Genomic DNA, 17,332 nt, shown 5'->3' on the forward strand with positions numbered 1-17,332 from the left:
CAATGAATCAAAGAAAGTCAGTCATTCTTACGTTGAGTAATTTGCACAGCACGTCTATTCTAAGAAAGAAATGGCTGACTGCAGGACAAGGTCGCTACTCAAAAAACAAGATGGAGTGAATTAAAATAGTATGGAAGGCTTGAAATGGTCAGACTAAGAGATTCTTCAGGTCAAGTGTTTATTTTTAAGAAAAGAAATCTGTATTTGGTGTGACAGTTTGGGTATCCTTTGAACTGAGAGACCATTATATGATTAGCACATAGCTATTTCAAGTACTGGACACATGGCTATTGTGTTCTCTTCACACAACGACACCATTACAGAGGCAGTCGTGAAAATTACAGTCAACTGTAGGCTGCCTACTTTTTCTCAACATTACACTGAGCAGAAGATGTGACATTGAGAGAGAAAGGATTTCCAGACAGATCTGCCACTTCACAGACTGTCTGTCGTGAAAATTAGTCGGCTGACAACTTTTTCTCTACGTTATTTACACTTTTAAAGCAGAATTGACACGAAGAAAAGAAAAGATTTCCAGGCCATGGCTGTGTATGAGTGTAGTCTTCAGGACAACTGCAGAATGATTTACTTCATGTTTGATATTTTCCTGTTTTCAGCATTAAGTACAAGTATAAATTAGTATACCCTAACATTGTGACATTCGACATCTTTCATACGACATTTCCCTTTGCAGCTGGAAAATCACCAGGGACGGCATTTGTGAAATATCACAGTAATCTTACAAAAACATTTAAATGTCAATGCGTCAATCCAGTGCCTCACTGCAGGCAAAATCCACCATTCTGTTGAATTGGACCAAGTTGCCATGGCAACAAAGGAGTGCTGCTAGGTAACTGACTGATCAAGTGAAATGATATGGTACACTGTAGTGTCGGTATTGTATAGATGACTACTTTCCTATTCAGTGAACTTTCAAGAAATATACGCGTAGAGCCTACAAACCAATCAGTAAAATCTTCATCTGAATAGTACAGATAGCTAATTTGTGCAAGACCCTGAGGTGAATTTATCTGATTTCATAGAAATATAGCATAAACCCTTTTTTTTTGAGAAACACTGATTGTTAACCAAAATCTTAAATGAATGAGAACAAATTAATTCTAACTACTTCTCAAAAAAAAGAGAGAGATACATGTACCTCTTATTCCAACTATTTCTCAAACTAAAAAAGACACTGCTTTCTTATTTCTACATTGACGAAATATTCAATGTTGAAAACTGCTTATATTCATGCTGCACATCATTGATATTCTGAAAGCGAATCTTGCATGTATAGCCCTGGGTTGTCTCAAATGCTTTGCTTGTATCTGAACCAGGAAAAAGACTGTTAAAGTGGGCACTTACCGGTACTTCAGCATATTTCAATTCTATCCCCTACCCTAAAATCAATTTATCTATATCTGCATTATACGTGTCGATGAAAGGCTACTTTTTTTTTAAAATGATGTCAGATTTGTAAAACTAGGAATAATGACAGGAATTGAATCACTGAGTGAGAATATATAATGACACAAAAGAGTGCTGGCTATATTAAACTAAGGTAGAAAACAAATTCTGTCATTTTCAATTTATCACCTTTTACTTCCTGAACACTTTGGCCTGAGATTAGTCAGTCAGTCAGTCGTCATTGACCATTTTCGATCATGGCTGACCCTCTTCACAAAATGGTCACACCAACTAGTTAGATTTAGTGCCCTGACAAGTCAGACAGGTATCAGTTTGGTGTTGTTTATGAGAGAAAACATATATGGAATGAGGGCAGGCAGGGAGGGTGGTGGTAGCTTATCTCCCTCTACCTTACATAATACTCTTCCAATACCAGGTAAGTAATTCCCCTATCGTTCATATTTGGCAAGGTTCAACTCGGTGATCAACTTCCCGTTCGTTAATTTTGAGTAAATGGAAAATCATGTCTACTACAATGTGATGTCCTCGTATACCTTGGGGGCAGATGTACACTGGATTTACACCATAAAAAACAATACTTCAACATCTAAAAACATCCATACCCTGTGGCATGGTCACTTCCTAGACAACACAGCACAGTAACAAGCAGTAGAAACAATGGCTTGTATTCATTGTTCGAAAGAATTCCTCTAGTTACACACTTGACAGACTGCTCAATGTATGCGGAAATAACATCCACTGTCCAGTTCTGTGGAGGTGTTGTTTTACAACCACACCCAGGTAAACTCAAACCTAAGCGAGTATTCTTTTCGTGGGAAACTACGAAACAGCAGTGATAATTTCCCATTCTTTGTACAAATCATTCAATTATATTTCCTAATGGTTGGTATCAGGGGATTTAGACCTCTCATAGAAATGACTATGCCTTGGGGCTGTCAACGGTTACATCATGGTACACCACCTTGAATGATGTTTTGTGTGTAGGTATTCTACTGTATTTTTTTCAGTCAGTCACATACATTGATACAAGAGGTCACTTCAGAACAACTGCTGAGTACACCCAACCTGCACATTGGATAAGGATCGTAGAGCAAGTCCCACCCACTCCTCTCTCAGTTCATGAGAAAATGAGTGTTTCACTGAATTACAAGTTTTTAGGAGCTCTGAGCTGAAATACTTCATCGAACTCAAACTCAAAGAATGCCATTCATTAGACTCTTCTGAAATTCAGATTTATGTGACTTGTTCTAGTTGGTCTCTGGAGGGCACAAAGAAAAGAAAGGTCACAATTTGAATTGTTGCATGGCATGGAGCCCACATACCACTACCGCTGTCTACACAATACAGTACACACCTGAAAACCAGTCGCCATGGTCAAGGGGGTGTGGCTTACAGTCAGAGAACAAAATCTTTACCCAGTCCATGAATATTGCCCCGATCATTGTAGTTTGAACATACTGTGTAAGCATAGTAAAGTTGACACAGATACTTCAAAAGCATATTTTGGACAACATAAATTTAGAACATGCAGAAAATTTTACGTATACATTTTGTACCTAGCACACTAGACTGTGTGATATGACAACAATGGAATTTTCAGAAATCCACACACCATTGCACAGGAATACCTTAATAGTCATTAAATTGTGGCTAAAAGACTCTTTGTGATCAAGTGCGAGATCAAACACTACTAGCAATACAAACCTCGGATCATAGCAATAATGCTAACGTTTGTTAGGTATCAATACATGACAATGTCACTAATAAACCATGTTTGCAGTTGATCTCATTTCAGGAGATCTACCCTGTATCAGTTCTATAGCCCAGAGACTTGGCTATCTGGCTTGAAAATACTGTTGGCCAGAATAATGCTTCCAGACAGCCAAGTCTCTGGACTGTCAGTGCTACATTGTACGCCTCTCATAAACTGATCAAAACTATACGCATATTTAATGAATTCCTTACACATGTCTATCTAGCCATCACATTTTCTGATTTCTTCTACAAGCACTTGTAATTTGTCCAATACATACCCTGTATACTATACTATACTATACTATACTATACTATACTATACTATACTATACTATACTATACTATACTATACGAGTTGCTTTCTGTGTTGCCAGCAGCACATAAACTGTTACCCTCCTGACCCTGGTATTTTAATGGTTACAAAACACAAATGATGTACATTAAGGTAGTAATACTAGTTTTAATCCTCTTCATCATATGCTTCACTAACTAAGGGGTCAACCTAGTGAATCTACATTTGCTTTGGAAATTTCCCTCCCTACACAGTAAGACATCGTTCCACATAATTGATTTGCTGGTCTGACCTTCCTGTTGCTACAGGCAATGGTAATATCCATACAGGTCACAAACCACCTGTTCCTGTAGTACACATATAGGGGTGGTAGAGCTAATTTTTGTAGGTTCAATCAATGACCTGTGGACCTTAGAAGTTAGGGGTCACAAAACTATGACTACCCTCTAACATATTCAGGGTTTCTGCTAAAATTGGTATAGAGGTAAAATCTATATCTGGGTTCCCCAGTCACCATGGTTTCCCAACAAAATTAAGTACAATGTATGGGAGAATATGCAAGTTTAACCAGGTTTCCCTCTCTGATACTGATGATCACAATGTCAGCACAAAACACTGATATAGCTAGATACCTTTGACAATTTTATCCATAACTTCATATACATGTAGCGTGTCACGTTATCAATTTCAAGACATTTCGTCCCATGGTCATCTACAAGACTTTGACCAAGTTAGCTAATCATCAACAGATTCAGATCATTCACACATCACCAAAAGTAGGCACCTAGCATTATTTCTAAATCACCAAACCCTTGTATTTTCCGTAATTAATACCCCAGCTATCAGGTTGAGATCTCCATTCCTACATGTACTTTATCATAGTAACTAACCACATGTTTGCATCTCCAAGTGTGATGATCTCAATACATTAATTGAGGTCAGAATGCCTTACATGTACACACAAGCCATGTGTTCATGGATGATGACTGAACTGTGTGCCTTGACACTTTATCTAAGTCCAATGTACTACGACTAGATGTGTAGGCGGTCAAAGAGATATCAGATTTAGGGCAAGAAATATAGACTGGGTGGGTCACCATATTTTATATCCTGATTGCTGGGCACCATGGTGACCATACATGTATATGATGATAAACATGTTACAATAATGTATCCTAGAATCTTACCTGGGATTTGACAGGTTCTTGTTTAACTTCTTGTACAACAGGTGGAGTTGGTTTTGGTTCTTCAACCTTTGGTGGTTCTGGTTCAGGTTCGGGTACAGGTTCTGGCTCTGGTTCTTTGGCTGGCTCTTGTTGTGGTTCTGGTTCTGGTTCTGGTTGTGGTTCCGGTTCTGGTTCTGCTTGTTGTTCAGGTTCAGGTTCAGGCTCCGGCTCAGGCTCAAGCTCTCTAACTGGTTCTGGTTCCGGCTCTGGTACTGGCATAACCCTCGGTGCAGGTACTGGTGCTTCAACATCAGGTTCCACATCATTTGGCAGCTCGGCCTCTACCACTGGCTCTGGCTCGGGTTCAGCTGGTGATGGCGCTTCCTCTGGTTCTGCATTTTCATTATTGATATGCACATCAGCTGCAGCAGTTTCTTCTTCCCTAACTTCACCATTAATTTCTGCTGTTACTGTTGTTTGTATAACTTCTGTTTCATTTACTTCATTTTCAGTCTCTGCTGTGCCATTCACAACTTCTTCGTTGTTTTTTTCATATCCTACGACCAAATCGGGTTTGATAGTGACTCCTTTCTTTTTATAATAGTCATCTGTGGATCTATCAGCTACTAAAAGGGATGTTTCATTACCACCTGCTTTAATCCTGGCCACTACTTGTGAATGATTTTCTCTTTCGATGTTGACGCCATTGACTTCAATGACCCGATCCCCTGCCTTCAACCCTGCTTCTTCAGCTGGGGAATCTGTTTTACATAAGATAAAAACAATGTTCCAAATCATAATCTGATAGAAAACCATTTTTGCTGCTCAATAAACAGCTACATCTTAAACTGACCTCTTTCTAACACTGATTGTACAAACCCAGAGACTTGTCATTGGCCCTCTTATCTACTAATGATCGTAAGAAAGCCAACGACAAGTCTCCGAGCTAGGTCCTAGCTCAGAGCTAAGGTGTGTGCATATTACATGTAGGTAGTCCTGCTTGCAGATATACAATGTAGTAGAGAGAGGTCCTAGCTCAGAGCTAAGGTGTGTACATAATTACGCAGTCCTGCTTGCAGATATAGTAGAGAGAGGTCCTAGCTCAGAGCTAAGGTGTGTACATAATTACGCAGTCCTGCTTGCAGATATAGTAGAGAGAGGTCCTAGCTCAGGGCTAAGGTGTGTACATAATTACGCAGTCCTGCTTGCAGATATAGTAGAGAGAGGTCCTAGCTCAGAGCTAAGGTGTGTAAATAATTACGCAGGCCTGCTTGCAGATATAGTAGAGAGAGGTCCTAGCTCAGAGCTAAGGTGTGTACATAATTACGCAGTCCTGCTTGCAGATATAGTAGAGAGAGGTCCTAGCTCAGAGCTAAGGTGTGTACATAATTACGCAGGCCTGCTTGCAGATATAGTAGAGAGAGGTCCTAGCTCAGAGCTAAGGTGTGTACATAATTACGCAGTCCTGCTTGCAGATATAGTAGAGAGAGGTCCTAGCTCAGAGCTAAGAGCTAAGGTGTGTACATAATTAGGTAGTCCTGCTTGCAGACAGAGTAAGTTGAGGCTTGATTCTGACAATGTTCCTTTCCTTCTTGATAGGGTCACTGTTAGGAATCAGCTCAGGATCAAGTCCCATACCTTGTCAACAAGCAGCACTAATACTTCGGCAGATGTTTAGTGGAATAAACATACAATTAGTTCAGAGGCACAGGCAGCTTTGAATCTCTTCTCAGAGAAATATCTTTGAAATTGAAGCCAGGAATAGCGTCTAGACTAGTGTACAATTCACAATTATCATTCAAATGTGGAATTGGGTGTAGTTTACATTTATACATAACAATTAACATAAATGATACAGAACAAATCTTTCTATACATATTATGTTTACTGATGAAATGTTTGAAACATGTCAACACATGTAAATTAAAGAACTGAATTATACAGGTATTTCATATTGATAATGATTGGCATTATGACGGATACAGAATATTACACCTATATATATTACATGAATGTTTTGTGGCCAACACAAATACGCATTTGGCTCTCCTATGATGTCATGTTTTCAAGGACAAATTTTAAGTGGGCAAGTAGAGATATATTCAATTTTCATTTATTAGGCAGCACTCTGCACTGCATTGTCTGAACTGTCTGTATGGTATATTACATGGTAAAATGAAATATCAGTGTTTGTGGCCTATATTGTACATCACAATACATGTACATGTAAGAGTGGAAAAAGGCTTGTTTTCTGTTCTTGTATACAGATAAACAAATGCAATCACATTAATTCCCTTTTTCTTGGCTTGCCATGATACTGGCTTAGTTACTGGATTCTTTCAGTCTTATCTGGTAAAGTACATGTATAATACAAGTACAACTGTATACAGTATGTATAGAATCTACATGAGTTTCAATCTCTTTTCCCGGGAAACATATACAATGTACAAGAAGCAATCAATTCACAAAAAATCCCTCATAACATGATTCAACCTGAGAACTACTGATTGTCCAGTTATCAAGTATTGCTGTAAAGGTGAAAGGTCACTACAGCTATACCTTGCTTTACACAAAGACGCTGATTCCCAAGGTTACTGTTCTGAGAGTTTTTTATGATGCATATAAGAACAAAGTCAATATCATAATTGCAGTGGTTTTATGACACTCCAAGTTAAGGCAAACATTGATGATAGTTTAAACACTGCACTTCTACTGTACATTTCTCAGAAATTACACTAGTAAAATGATAAAATAGACCATATACATTTGTACATGTATAACTTTTATTGTAGACATACTATTTACTGAAGTACATGACTACATGTACAGACTATAAATTACTCTTTCAGTAGCTATGGAAATTCTAGTTTCATCAAACCATCATTCCAAAACTTTCTATATCCATTTTTCTATTAATCTGTCAGAAGGGATTAGGGGATGGAGTTATGGAGGGGTGGAGCTATGGAGGGGTGGGGGTGGGGGGTGATTGTACATTGTGTGTTTACAAAGCCAACAGTACTAAAGCCTGGTAAGAGGCACAGTGAACATTCAGTTGCAAAATTAGAGGGCTCGTGTTGCTTCATTTTGACTTAGTAAGTCTATATATTCTGTTAAAGAAAATGTGTGGGGTCAAAAGTCAGTAACCTGCCTCCACCAATGTTCAAAGGTGACAATACTTTTATTAGCTCAAACAATGTCCTTCAAACAGCCAGAAAGGGAACAAATATTGATTGATGTAACAATATACTACTGTAAGTATATAAAGCAAACATTGGAAAGACAAAAGTTTTACATGTAAACCACTCCCCTTGATACTGCTCTGAAGTATTACTCACGGAATCACAATTAAAAGTTGAATACCACAACTGAAAATATTCATGAGTGTATACAAAGTAGGAGATACTTTTTGGAATAAAAAGTTCTGGTAAGATGGCAAGAATTGTAATGAAATCATTGATATAACATTAGGTTACCAAGAAATGAAATATTGAAACAGTAATGAGTTACAAAAACATTTGACCTCTCGGCAACCCCACTTATTTTCAATAACTTTTTCTGCTACCAGTATTTTGAAGTGCATGTATTTTTTTTTAAACCCCACTCTCATAACTTGCTAGCGACAGACATCACAAATCTAAATACCATTATGTCATACATGATTGCTGCCAAGTATTTGTAAATTACTGCATAACTGACCCAAGATTTGTAATAGTGGACTCCACCCATTCACACCCATGTTAATGTATTTTCTTGGGCAATTACTCACAATGTGTGAAGGGTAAACATTCCTTTGGGGACTCACGATCACGATTGTAATAACTTAAAATATCGATGCTTTGCGATATTAAATAAGTTTGATCTTATTTAGGGTGATCATGTGTACAATATGGTTTAGTGATCATATGTAGCAACAGAAGTATGTCAGGGCAGCTTATGTTCCGAATTAACGCTTCCGGATGGAAGCTGTGTAACACGCAATTCCCAGGGTGAGGGGCGTTCGGAGGGCTCGGGCAGTATTAATTTTCAATCATGCTGATCTGTGTAATAGTTAAAGTTAGAATATCATAACTATTTATCTGAAATTTAAAAAAAATGCTATACTCTTTGATGCCCTGTCACTTAGAGCGTAACATGGACTGGTGACACCTGTGAACTACCACAGAATGTTCACGATAACGTAATGCTGTTTAGCAAGTTAATGAGTATTTACATCACAGACCAGAACAAATAATCTCTCTGTTCGCGCTAAAAAACGCTTGATAGATTCCCTCCCTTCCTTACCTTTATCAACGGCCCGGATAAACTGTCCGTGTTGTCCCTTCTCGCCGTGTAGATTAAAGCCATAGCCCTTATCTCCCCGCGCCATGTAGCACAGGCGAGGTCTGGGAGCGTCATCTTCGGTACTCATGACTTACGTTACGTCGACAACAATATTCTACCTAATCCTGAGAATGTAGCACACGTAAAGGACAATCAACTCGACTATTGCCCCAAACTACTCTAAACTTTGTAATGTGCAAGTAATATGCGAATTATTTTATACCGGTGTTGATTTTCTGGTAAAAATATCGCTGAAGCCACTTATCCTCACTCCAAGGTGCGCCAGCCAAGATGGCGATGTGGTTGGTTTACTCACGTGACCTAAAAATGCGGTTTCAAGATACTCCAAAAGATACGCCCCCATTCAGAATGATCGACGAAAGCAGACATAAAAGTCAACGTATGCGAGGAGTGGCGCTATAACGCCAGTCATCTCACTCGACCGTCCAACATTAAAACATAGACTAAAAGTTCATACAACTAAAATATATCCAAATAAAAATTAAAAGTAAACAAAGTGCAACATACAATTATGATAAGAAATGGTCCTATCTCATGTGTACTAACAACAACTGAATATAGCTATGTAATAATGTATGATAGCATTCTGATTAAAATTCGGATCTCGATTCTTTTTATAATACCTTTATTTCCTTCTTAATATATTGTTGTTTGTTCTTGATTTTATAGGAGATCACTCCCAAAACTACAAAGTGAACCTAATCCGTGACAAATTTAGTCCACGTCAGTCGAAACGATGATATTTTTCACGGATTGAAACCCCCCCCCCCCCCCAGCAATATTTGAAGGAATCGAATGTAAATAAAGGAATCACAAATGACTTCAAGAACAATATAGTCAGATCAGCACTTTCGCACGACTAACAGGATCTGAGGAACTTTATTATATATGGATACTTGTCCCTATATGAACTGAACTCAGTGAACTGAACTGAACTGAACTGAACAGAATCGAGCCTCTGACCCATTCCTATATTGGGCAAAATGCTTAGAATAGTAATAAGGCCAAAAAAGAGAGAGAATTGCTTCTGGTCAGAACAGTTTGTCTACCAGATGTAAACTGAATGTCTTCCGTAAGGGCAAAGTTTTGAGATTGTCGTTCCTACAGACAATTGTTGGAATACAACAGAACATATGTAATAAGTTATTTTTTCTCATTGATTGCTATTTGATTGCTGTTAGTGATCTCCTGGCCAACCACAACATGTACTGTGACATTTGTTGAGAATGTAAAAAAATAATAAGCGCATCGTCGTACCACTTTAGACAACATTTCCTGACGAGAAACTATTTTTTCCTTTTTAGTGGCCTACAAATATGCCAATAATTTATTAAAACTAAAAGCTACATCAATAATATTTGCAGGACAAGTGCGCTTTGGTATCGCAAATGCATGTATAAAATTATATTGAATTTGAAGTGTAGGGTCTATAGTTTGAGGCTAAAATTGACTTGCTTTTCCTCTACAGTAAAAAAGAAGACAGACAGACAGACAGACAGACAGACAGACAGACAGACAGACAGACAGACAGACAGACAGACAGACAGACAGACAGACAGACAGACAGACAGACAGACAGACAGACAGACAGACAGACAGACAGACAGACAGACAGACAGACATTATTTTGTATATGCCCTATATATTGTGTGCTAGGTTTCTGATCAAGATGAATGTGAACATTCCAGGCATTAGTTGCCACGTCTAAAGAAGCAGGGAGAGAGACCGAAAAATAATAATGCCACATCCCTAAAAAAAAAAAAACACCCAAAAACCATCAGTATGAGTACATAAATTCCGTATATATCATGGTGCAAATACAATATACGATATTGTCACTGGAGACGCTTGAAACAGTTCACCAGGTCAAAGTCACAGGGCGTGGTTCATATGGTTCTCGCAAGGTCCTTTACAGATCACCGTTGGTTACGACATGCATGATGAACTAAAGTTTAATACGTTGACCTAGTAATGTGTACTGGTGACTGCACACAGGTCAATGTAAAAGAGATATGTTAGTACAAGATGTTTCATCACAGTAGATATTGTGTTCACGAATTGACACTTTATACACACTTGTACTCACTTTTATTGTGACATGACTCATTAATGCCACTTTTTGACCATTGCAATGAAAACATTTCTAAAGAAAGTAAAAAATCAAAAGAGAAACGGGTCCAACTTCTTTGAAAGCATGTTGCAACCTCGTATGGGAGTACATTTATAATCACATAGACAGTTATTTGGGGTTAAATTAATTATTACCCCTACATATCGCATCTAAATCTTCCAAGCTATTTTGCCTATTTATTACATACAGGTCTAAACTTTGGTGTATATGAAGAAGCTGACACCATATTGACACGTTTATCATTATTGTTTTGTTATGGGATATCGTTACTCATACATCATGTATATTTATTATCTTTTCATGTTTTTGTTCTATTTCTGCCAAGTGTACCGGATATTTTGACTCACCAAAGAACTATGGGTAATCGTGCGTACTTTTTTCAAAATGGCAGCCTCCAGGGTAAAGTCGTGCAGTTCGTCGTCATCGGAGTTCGCTGTTGTAGTGGCCACAGAATTTGCTCAGAAAACAAGGTATGGTTTCCTGTTGTACGATGTTTTAGTATACTTGCCACAGCCATCTTCGAATTTATATTGTAAATTTCTGAAGTGATCAAGTACACAGTTCGTGTATATGCGCGTGTGCATGAAGCTCCGGATTAGTCCTGCTGCTTGCTTGCAGACGGTGCACGGTAACCCTCAACACCGGGGGACAATTCTCAGAATCGAGTCCCGAATGACCCCGTATGCAAGCAGGACTATAGTACTACCAGTGTTACAGTCTTACTCTTAGGTGCAATAATTGTAGCGTTTGTAGTGATTTTGAGTTTTTCCCACAGGCACTCAAATCAATGTGTAGAAAAAAAAATGTATTGTATGTAAATAAGACCCGTCTTACATACATATTTTTTTTTTTTTAAATCATACACATTGATTCTAGTGCCTGTGGCAGGATTCATGTGATATTCTCCTAGGAAAACAACAACTAAGCAATAATATGTGTCCCTGTGGTCCTACTGTCATACTTATGGAAAGGGTAATCATTTTGTCTGCAAGAAGGATCAAGTAGTGTGTAGATGTTGTAATTTGCAGTGGGGTACAAATATTGCAGTGCTGAAGCCAAATTGCAAATTACAAATAAATAAATATATATATATATATATATATATATATATATATATATATATATATATATATATATATATATATATATATATATATATATATATATATATATATATATATATATATATATATATATATATAACTATTACGCTCTGCCACTGCGGTATAGAGCACTGTCTTATAGCAGATTGATACTCACCGAGTTATATATATATATATATATATATATATATATGTATATATATATATATATATATATATATATATATATATATATATATATATATATATACATATATATATATATATATATATATATATATATATATATATATATATACATGAATATATATATATATATATATATATATATATTGTTTTTGGAAATAATCAAAGCTTTTCTCATCATTGATAGGCATAAGCTTGAAGAAGATGGTCTGTGGGACAGCAGTAGGCGTTTATTGAAACTCAAAGATGGCAAAGTAGCAATTCCTATAACTGAAAGTGGCAAAGACATTCTGAGTAGAGAGGACAGTGAACCCAGTCATACCATAGAAAAATTGTCATTGCCACAGTCAAAGAAAAACTTGATAGTTACACCTTTTCAGAAATTGGTACAGGCTGTCAGACAGTACTTGACATCAGAAAATATCCAATTTGATAAATCGATAGAAGATGATATAGCAAGACATTGGGAGATCCATGGAGATTTAGTCATGTTACCAGATAACACATTTACATTGACAGTATGGATGAATATGGGGCAAAGATTCTGGAAGACAGTTGCTGATGCTTTGGATGTAGCTCGTGTTGCTAGAAAACAAAGAGTGACTACTGATGGATTCAGAACTCCATCAGTTCAGTTGTTGCTAGGAGACACAGGATGGGTTCAGCACATTGATAATGGAATAAGGTATTGAAAATAGAAATAAAAAACACCATTTTTATTGTTGTGGAATATGCCATAGTTTGGTTATACCTGTTTTGTAGCTATTTTGTATTTTGTTAGAAGCTGCAAGTAGACTAAAAAAGGAGGACAGGGAAAATGGGGGCGTAAAAGAACTAGATTTGCACTGCTGAGGATGTCATCTACTTCAACAATGGAACACAGGGAAAGAACAATTTCATAAATATGGTACAACTTTCAAATATTCAGGCCCACACAATTGGTCAAAGCCTTTTTGCAGATCAAATTCTGTTTTGGAATAGCAATAGCACTCCTAGTGGTGAGACAGTATCTTTTGTCTTTCTGTAATTTTGCGAAGGACATGTGACATGGTTTCTCATTGCTTGGACCCTTGTTCTTCAAAACCATGCACTCCAAGGACAAAATTGTACTAGTGTTCCATTTTTTATAAACAAAACCACCCTGTTGGGACCACCACAAAACCATTAAAGCGTAGAGAATTGTTTAGTACAATAATAGCTGTAGTTTACATTCTAAGTGTGATGTCATTTATGTTATTTTCTGTTATGTTTTTGTTGCCATAGCTACTCCTATGATGTTACCAAATGCATGTTTTCCATCGGCAATATAACAGAGAAACTTCGCATTGCAAAGCTGAACTGCGATGGCGAAACAGTGGTGGATCTTTATGCAGGTAAGGAGGCTCCTCATTTCACACTGCCATATTTAGTCCATGTCAATGCATCAATGGTACACACCTGACTCTATACATACATGTGTTGGTTATTTCACATTATTTAGTCCATGCCATAGGATCAATGGTACATACACATCTCTCTGCACACAGGTATTGGTTATTTCACACTGCCATATTTAGTCCATGCCAATGCATCAATGGTACATTACCTGTCTCTCTGTACACAGGTATTGGTTATTTCACGCTGCCATATTTAGTCCATGCCAATGCATCAATGGTACATGCCTGTGAGTGGAATATCCATGCTGTAGAAGCCTTAGAGAAGAATCTTGAATTGAATGGTGTAAAAGATAGATGTGTCATACATGTGGGTGACAATAGAAAGGTGAGAGGTCAAAGTTTAAAAGTGAATGGTATGAAAATAGCTGTGTACCACATGTAAGCAACAAATGAAAAGTGATAGGTGAAAGGTGAATTGCACGCATGATAGATACGCCATTCATGTTGGCAACTATAGACAGATGTGAGGTCAGAGGTTAAATTGAATGACATAAAATATATCCACGGTACTACCTGGGCAAGAATAGAAAGCAAATTGTGCGAAATTCAGTTATGTCATACATGCAGGTGACAATAGAAAGGTGAGAAGTCAAAGGTTATGGTTAGAGAGATGTCATGCATCTAAGTGACAACAGAAAGGTTAGTCAAGGTTAAGGGTGGAATAACCGATTTCAAACATAGATGTACCTTTCGAACGCAAATATTCTAAATTTAAAAATTGAAAAAATCATTTCATAGATAATAATCACCTTTAAACCTGCACCAGCTGCAACTGGGGGATTTTTCTACATCAAAGAACCAAAGATACATTCACTAAAAATTTGCCAGTTACTTATAAAAAGGGACATTGTATTTGTTATTAATGGTCAATATTATTGTTACATAGTGTAGTGGTAAGTGTAAGTCTTGAGAGAAAACTTGCTTTTGAATCTGTCGCCATGATCACACTATGATAGCTGTAACTGGACCACAATATATTGACTGATAATTGTTACAACGCCAATGATTAGACATTGTACATGTTAATTAGTGGTTGGTACATAAGCAGTACAGAAATAGGTTGAAATTGTGATAGCTGTTGAGAGTTCTGATTTTTGCTGGGTAGTGGACCCAAAAATTAATTTGATTGGATTGGATTGGATTATCGTGTATAGAGCTGCAAAAATATGTTTATCCACAGGTGATGCAATACTGTTCTTGACGTACGATATTATGAGTAAGTTATTGTACATAATAAAACACTTTTTTTTAAACGTTCCAGTTGCAGTTAGTGCAGCTGTAAAAAGATTGTGATCAGAATATCAGCCAAGGGCTTTATATGAATGATATTCTTTATTTTCAGGTGTGTCCAAGGGGTGTTGCAGACAGAGTTAATTTAGGGTTGATACCCAGTTCAGAGATGGGATGGACAGTGGCCTGCAGTGCTCTAAAACCACAAACTGGGGGAGTATTACATATACATAGTAATGTTAGCACACACAATGTGCACAACACTGGTTGGAGGAATGAAACAATAAAGGCAGACATGTCAACAAACAGAAGGGTTTCTCATCCATTCCAATCAACTGAGCATGCAGAGAAGTGTGATACCTTGGATGGATCTCCTGTGCATGCCCAAAGCTACTCTTGTAATGACAGTTGTACAGAGCATGTGCTTTCACAAACTATGCATGCAGATGATGATAATTTGTGTGCTCATATGCCACAAAGTAGCAAAAGTGTTTTGTCTAATGACCTCTATGTCAGCAGCTTTGAAGTGAATTCTGAGTGTAAAGTTGAGGGTTCATTTGCACCAGATACAAATAAACAGTACATTAACAGACTCTGGCATCACTGGGCATGTCATGTAGCCAATTCAATTCATAAAATCCTGGTGGAAATTCATAGAAATGAATGGAATGTGGATATTTTACACATAGAACATGTGAAATCATATGCACCTCATGTCGATCATCTTGTTGTAGACATACAATGTAAACCCACAGCTCAATGAAGGAATTTTTTTAAAACCGAAACACCAGTTTGTGATTTGTAAACACAATTATAGCCCACACTACATGTATGTTGCAGTTGGTGAGAGAGAGAGAATGAGAGAGACAGAGAGAGACACACGCACAAACACACACAGACAGAGACAGACAGAGACAGAGTCATCCTCATGTCAAAATGTTGGAGGCCGTGGGTATTGTTTTCGATGGCAATGGAAGTGCAGATTAAATTCTTTCCTACAATATGTTGTTCCAGTACTGATTCTCAATTTAGCAGTAATGCTTACATCATCATCCTATTGAGTGTTATGTGACACATGTGTTACATTGCTTATGAGTGTGGCACCATCTAATTGTCTGTGTGTATGTAAATGTTAACTAAAAACTCAAGACTCTTACATTCATGATAAGTGTTTTTATTCCTCTACAGGCATAAAAGTATTAGAAAACACAAAGGAAGGCAAAAAACAAACAACTTGCCTTGGTTTGTTAGACGATGTCTACTATATTTCAGTCATTTCATTTCATTCAAAGCTTTGGGAAATCATGTGAATACACACACACACACACAACACACAGAGTTTCATTCCCAAGTAGAGTGCTCAATCAGCTTGGAGAGCAATACATGATCACAAGCTAACTCCTGCTCCAATGTTACCAAACGATGTTAACTATGCCTCTGGGAAAAATATTTTATTATAACTGCCGATAAATCGACCATCTTGAACAGTAGAACTGAACTTATCAGCAAATGCAGGCATACTAATAAGTAAAAATGTGTAACCTTTATACTACTAATTTACATATGATTGGTGTACACCTAGCCGTTAATGACCCACCTGACTGTACACGCACCCTCACATTGTACACACAGTCAGCAAGTCCACCCCGCTCAACCACACACCTGATGATCCTTTTGGTGAAAAGGACTGTAGTGTAAATCCATAATGAAATAACGAACTTGTCTTGTTTCATTTTTAGCACAACTGAACTGAGGTTCAGTAGTGCCCGGCGTCTGTCTGTCTGTGTGTGTGTGTGTGTGTGTGTGTGTGTGTGTAAACAACTTAGTCAAAAACTGAACCAATTGCCATGATATTTGGTGGGTCCATTACCTAAGGTGTCTAGTTGGGAAATTGTTCAAATCAAAATGATCGCAGCACAGGTGTGTGATTTGGGGCAAAAAACTTAAACTCGGTAACTACTTGGCAGATTGGTGCAAAATTTGGTGGGAACATTCTTAAGGGGGTGTAAAGTAAGATTTGTTCATGACATTATGATTCCATAAGTAATATGCAAATATATATATATATATATATATATATATATATATATATACCACTAGACTTGAAAAAAATATAACAATGGACTCTTCGGATTAGGCAAGAAGTACATGTAACCAATATCTGTGAACAACCACTAATATGTTGATTAACTACCTGGGTCGGATTTACCAAATGCTCCTCCCAGATAAACAAACGTATTCCGTTGCACATGCGCAAACCTACT

The 17,332-nt window shown here is 37.4% G+C and overlaps 2 protein-coding genes across 2 annotated transcripts in view; one reads left to right on the forward strand and one right to left on the reverse strand.

Moving 5' to 3' along the window:
* The window catches only part of LOC144433810 (uncharacterized), a 28,804-nt gene extending 19,557 nt beyond the window's left edge, over window positions 1-9,247 (reverse strand). The window contains exons 1-2 of the mRNA XM_078122176.1: window positions 8,923-9,247; window positions 4,663-5,402 (exon numbers count right to left, since the gene is read on the reverse strand). Coding sequence (XP_077978302.1) covers window positions 4,663-5,402; window positions 8,923-9,049 — 867 coding nt within the window. The 5' untranslated portion in view covers window positions 9,050-9,247. The remainder of the gene's footprint in view (window positions 1-4,662; window positions 5,403-8,922) is intronic.
* A 2,250-nt stretch (window positions 9,248-11,497) lies between these two features.
* Window positions 11,498-15,831, forward strand: LOC144434197 (tRNA wybutosine-synthesizing protein 2 homolog). The gene is made up of 5 exons (XM_078122651.1): window positions 11,498-11,583; window positions 12,590-13,087; window positions 13,666-13,775; window positions 14,006-14,163; window positions 15,181-15,831. The coding sequence occupies exons 1-5, from the start codon at window positions 11,498-11,500 to the stop codon at window positions 15,829-15,831; spliced, it is 1,503 nt and encodes a 500-aa protein (XP_077978777.1).
* The last annotated feature ends 1,501 nt before the right edge of the window (window positions 15,832-17,332 follow it).

This window comes from Glandiceps talaboti, chromosome 4 (assembly GCF_964340395.1).
Source record: "Glandiceps talaboti chromosome 4, keGlaTala1.1, whole genome shotgun sequence".
Classification (NCBI taxonomy): Eukaryota; Metazoa; Hemichordata; class Enteropneusta; family Spengelidae; genus Glandiceps; species Glandiceps talaboti.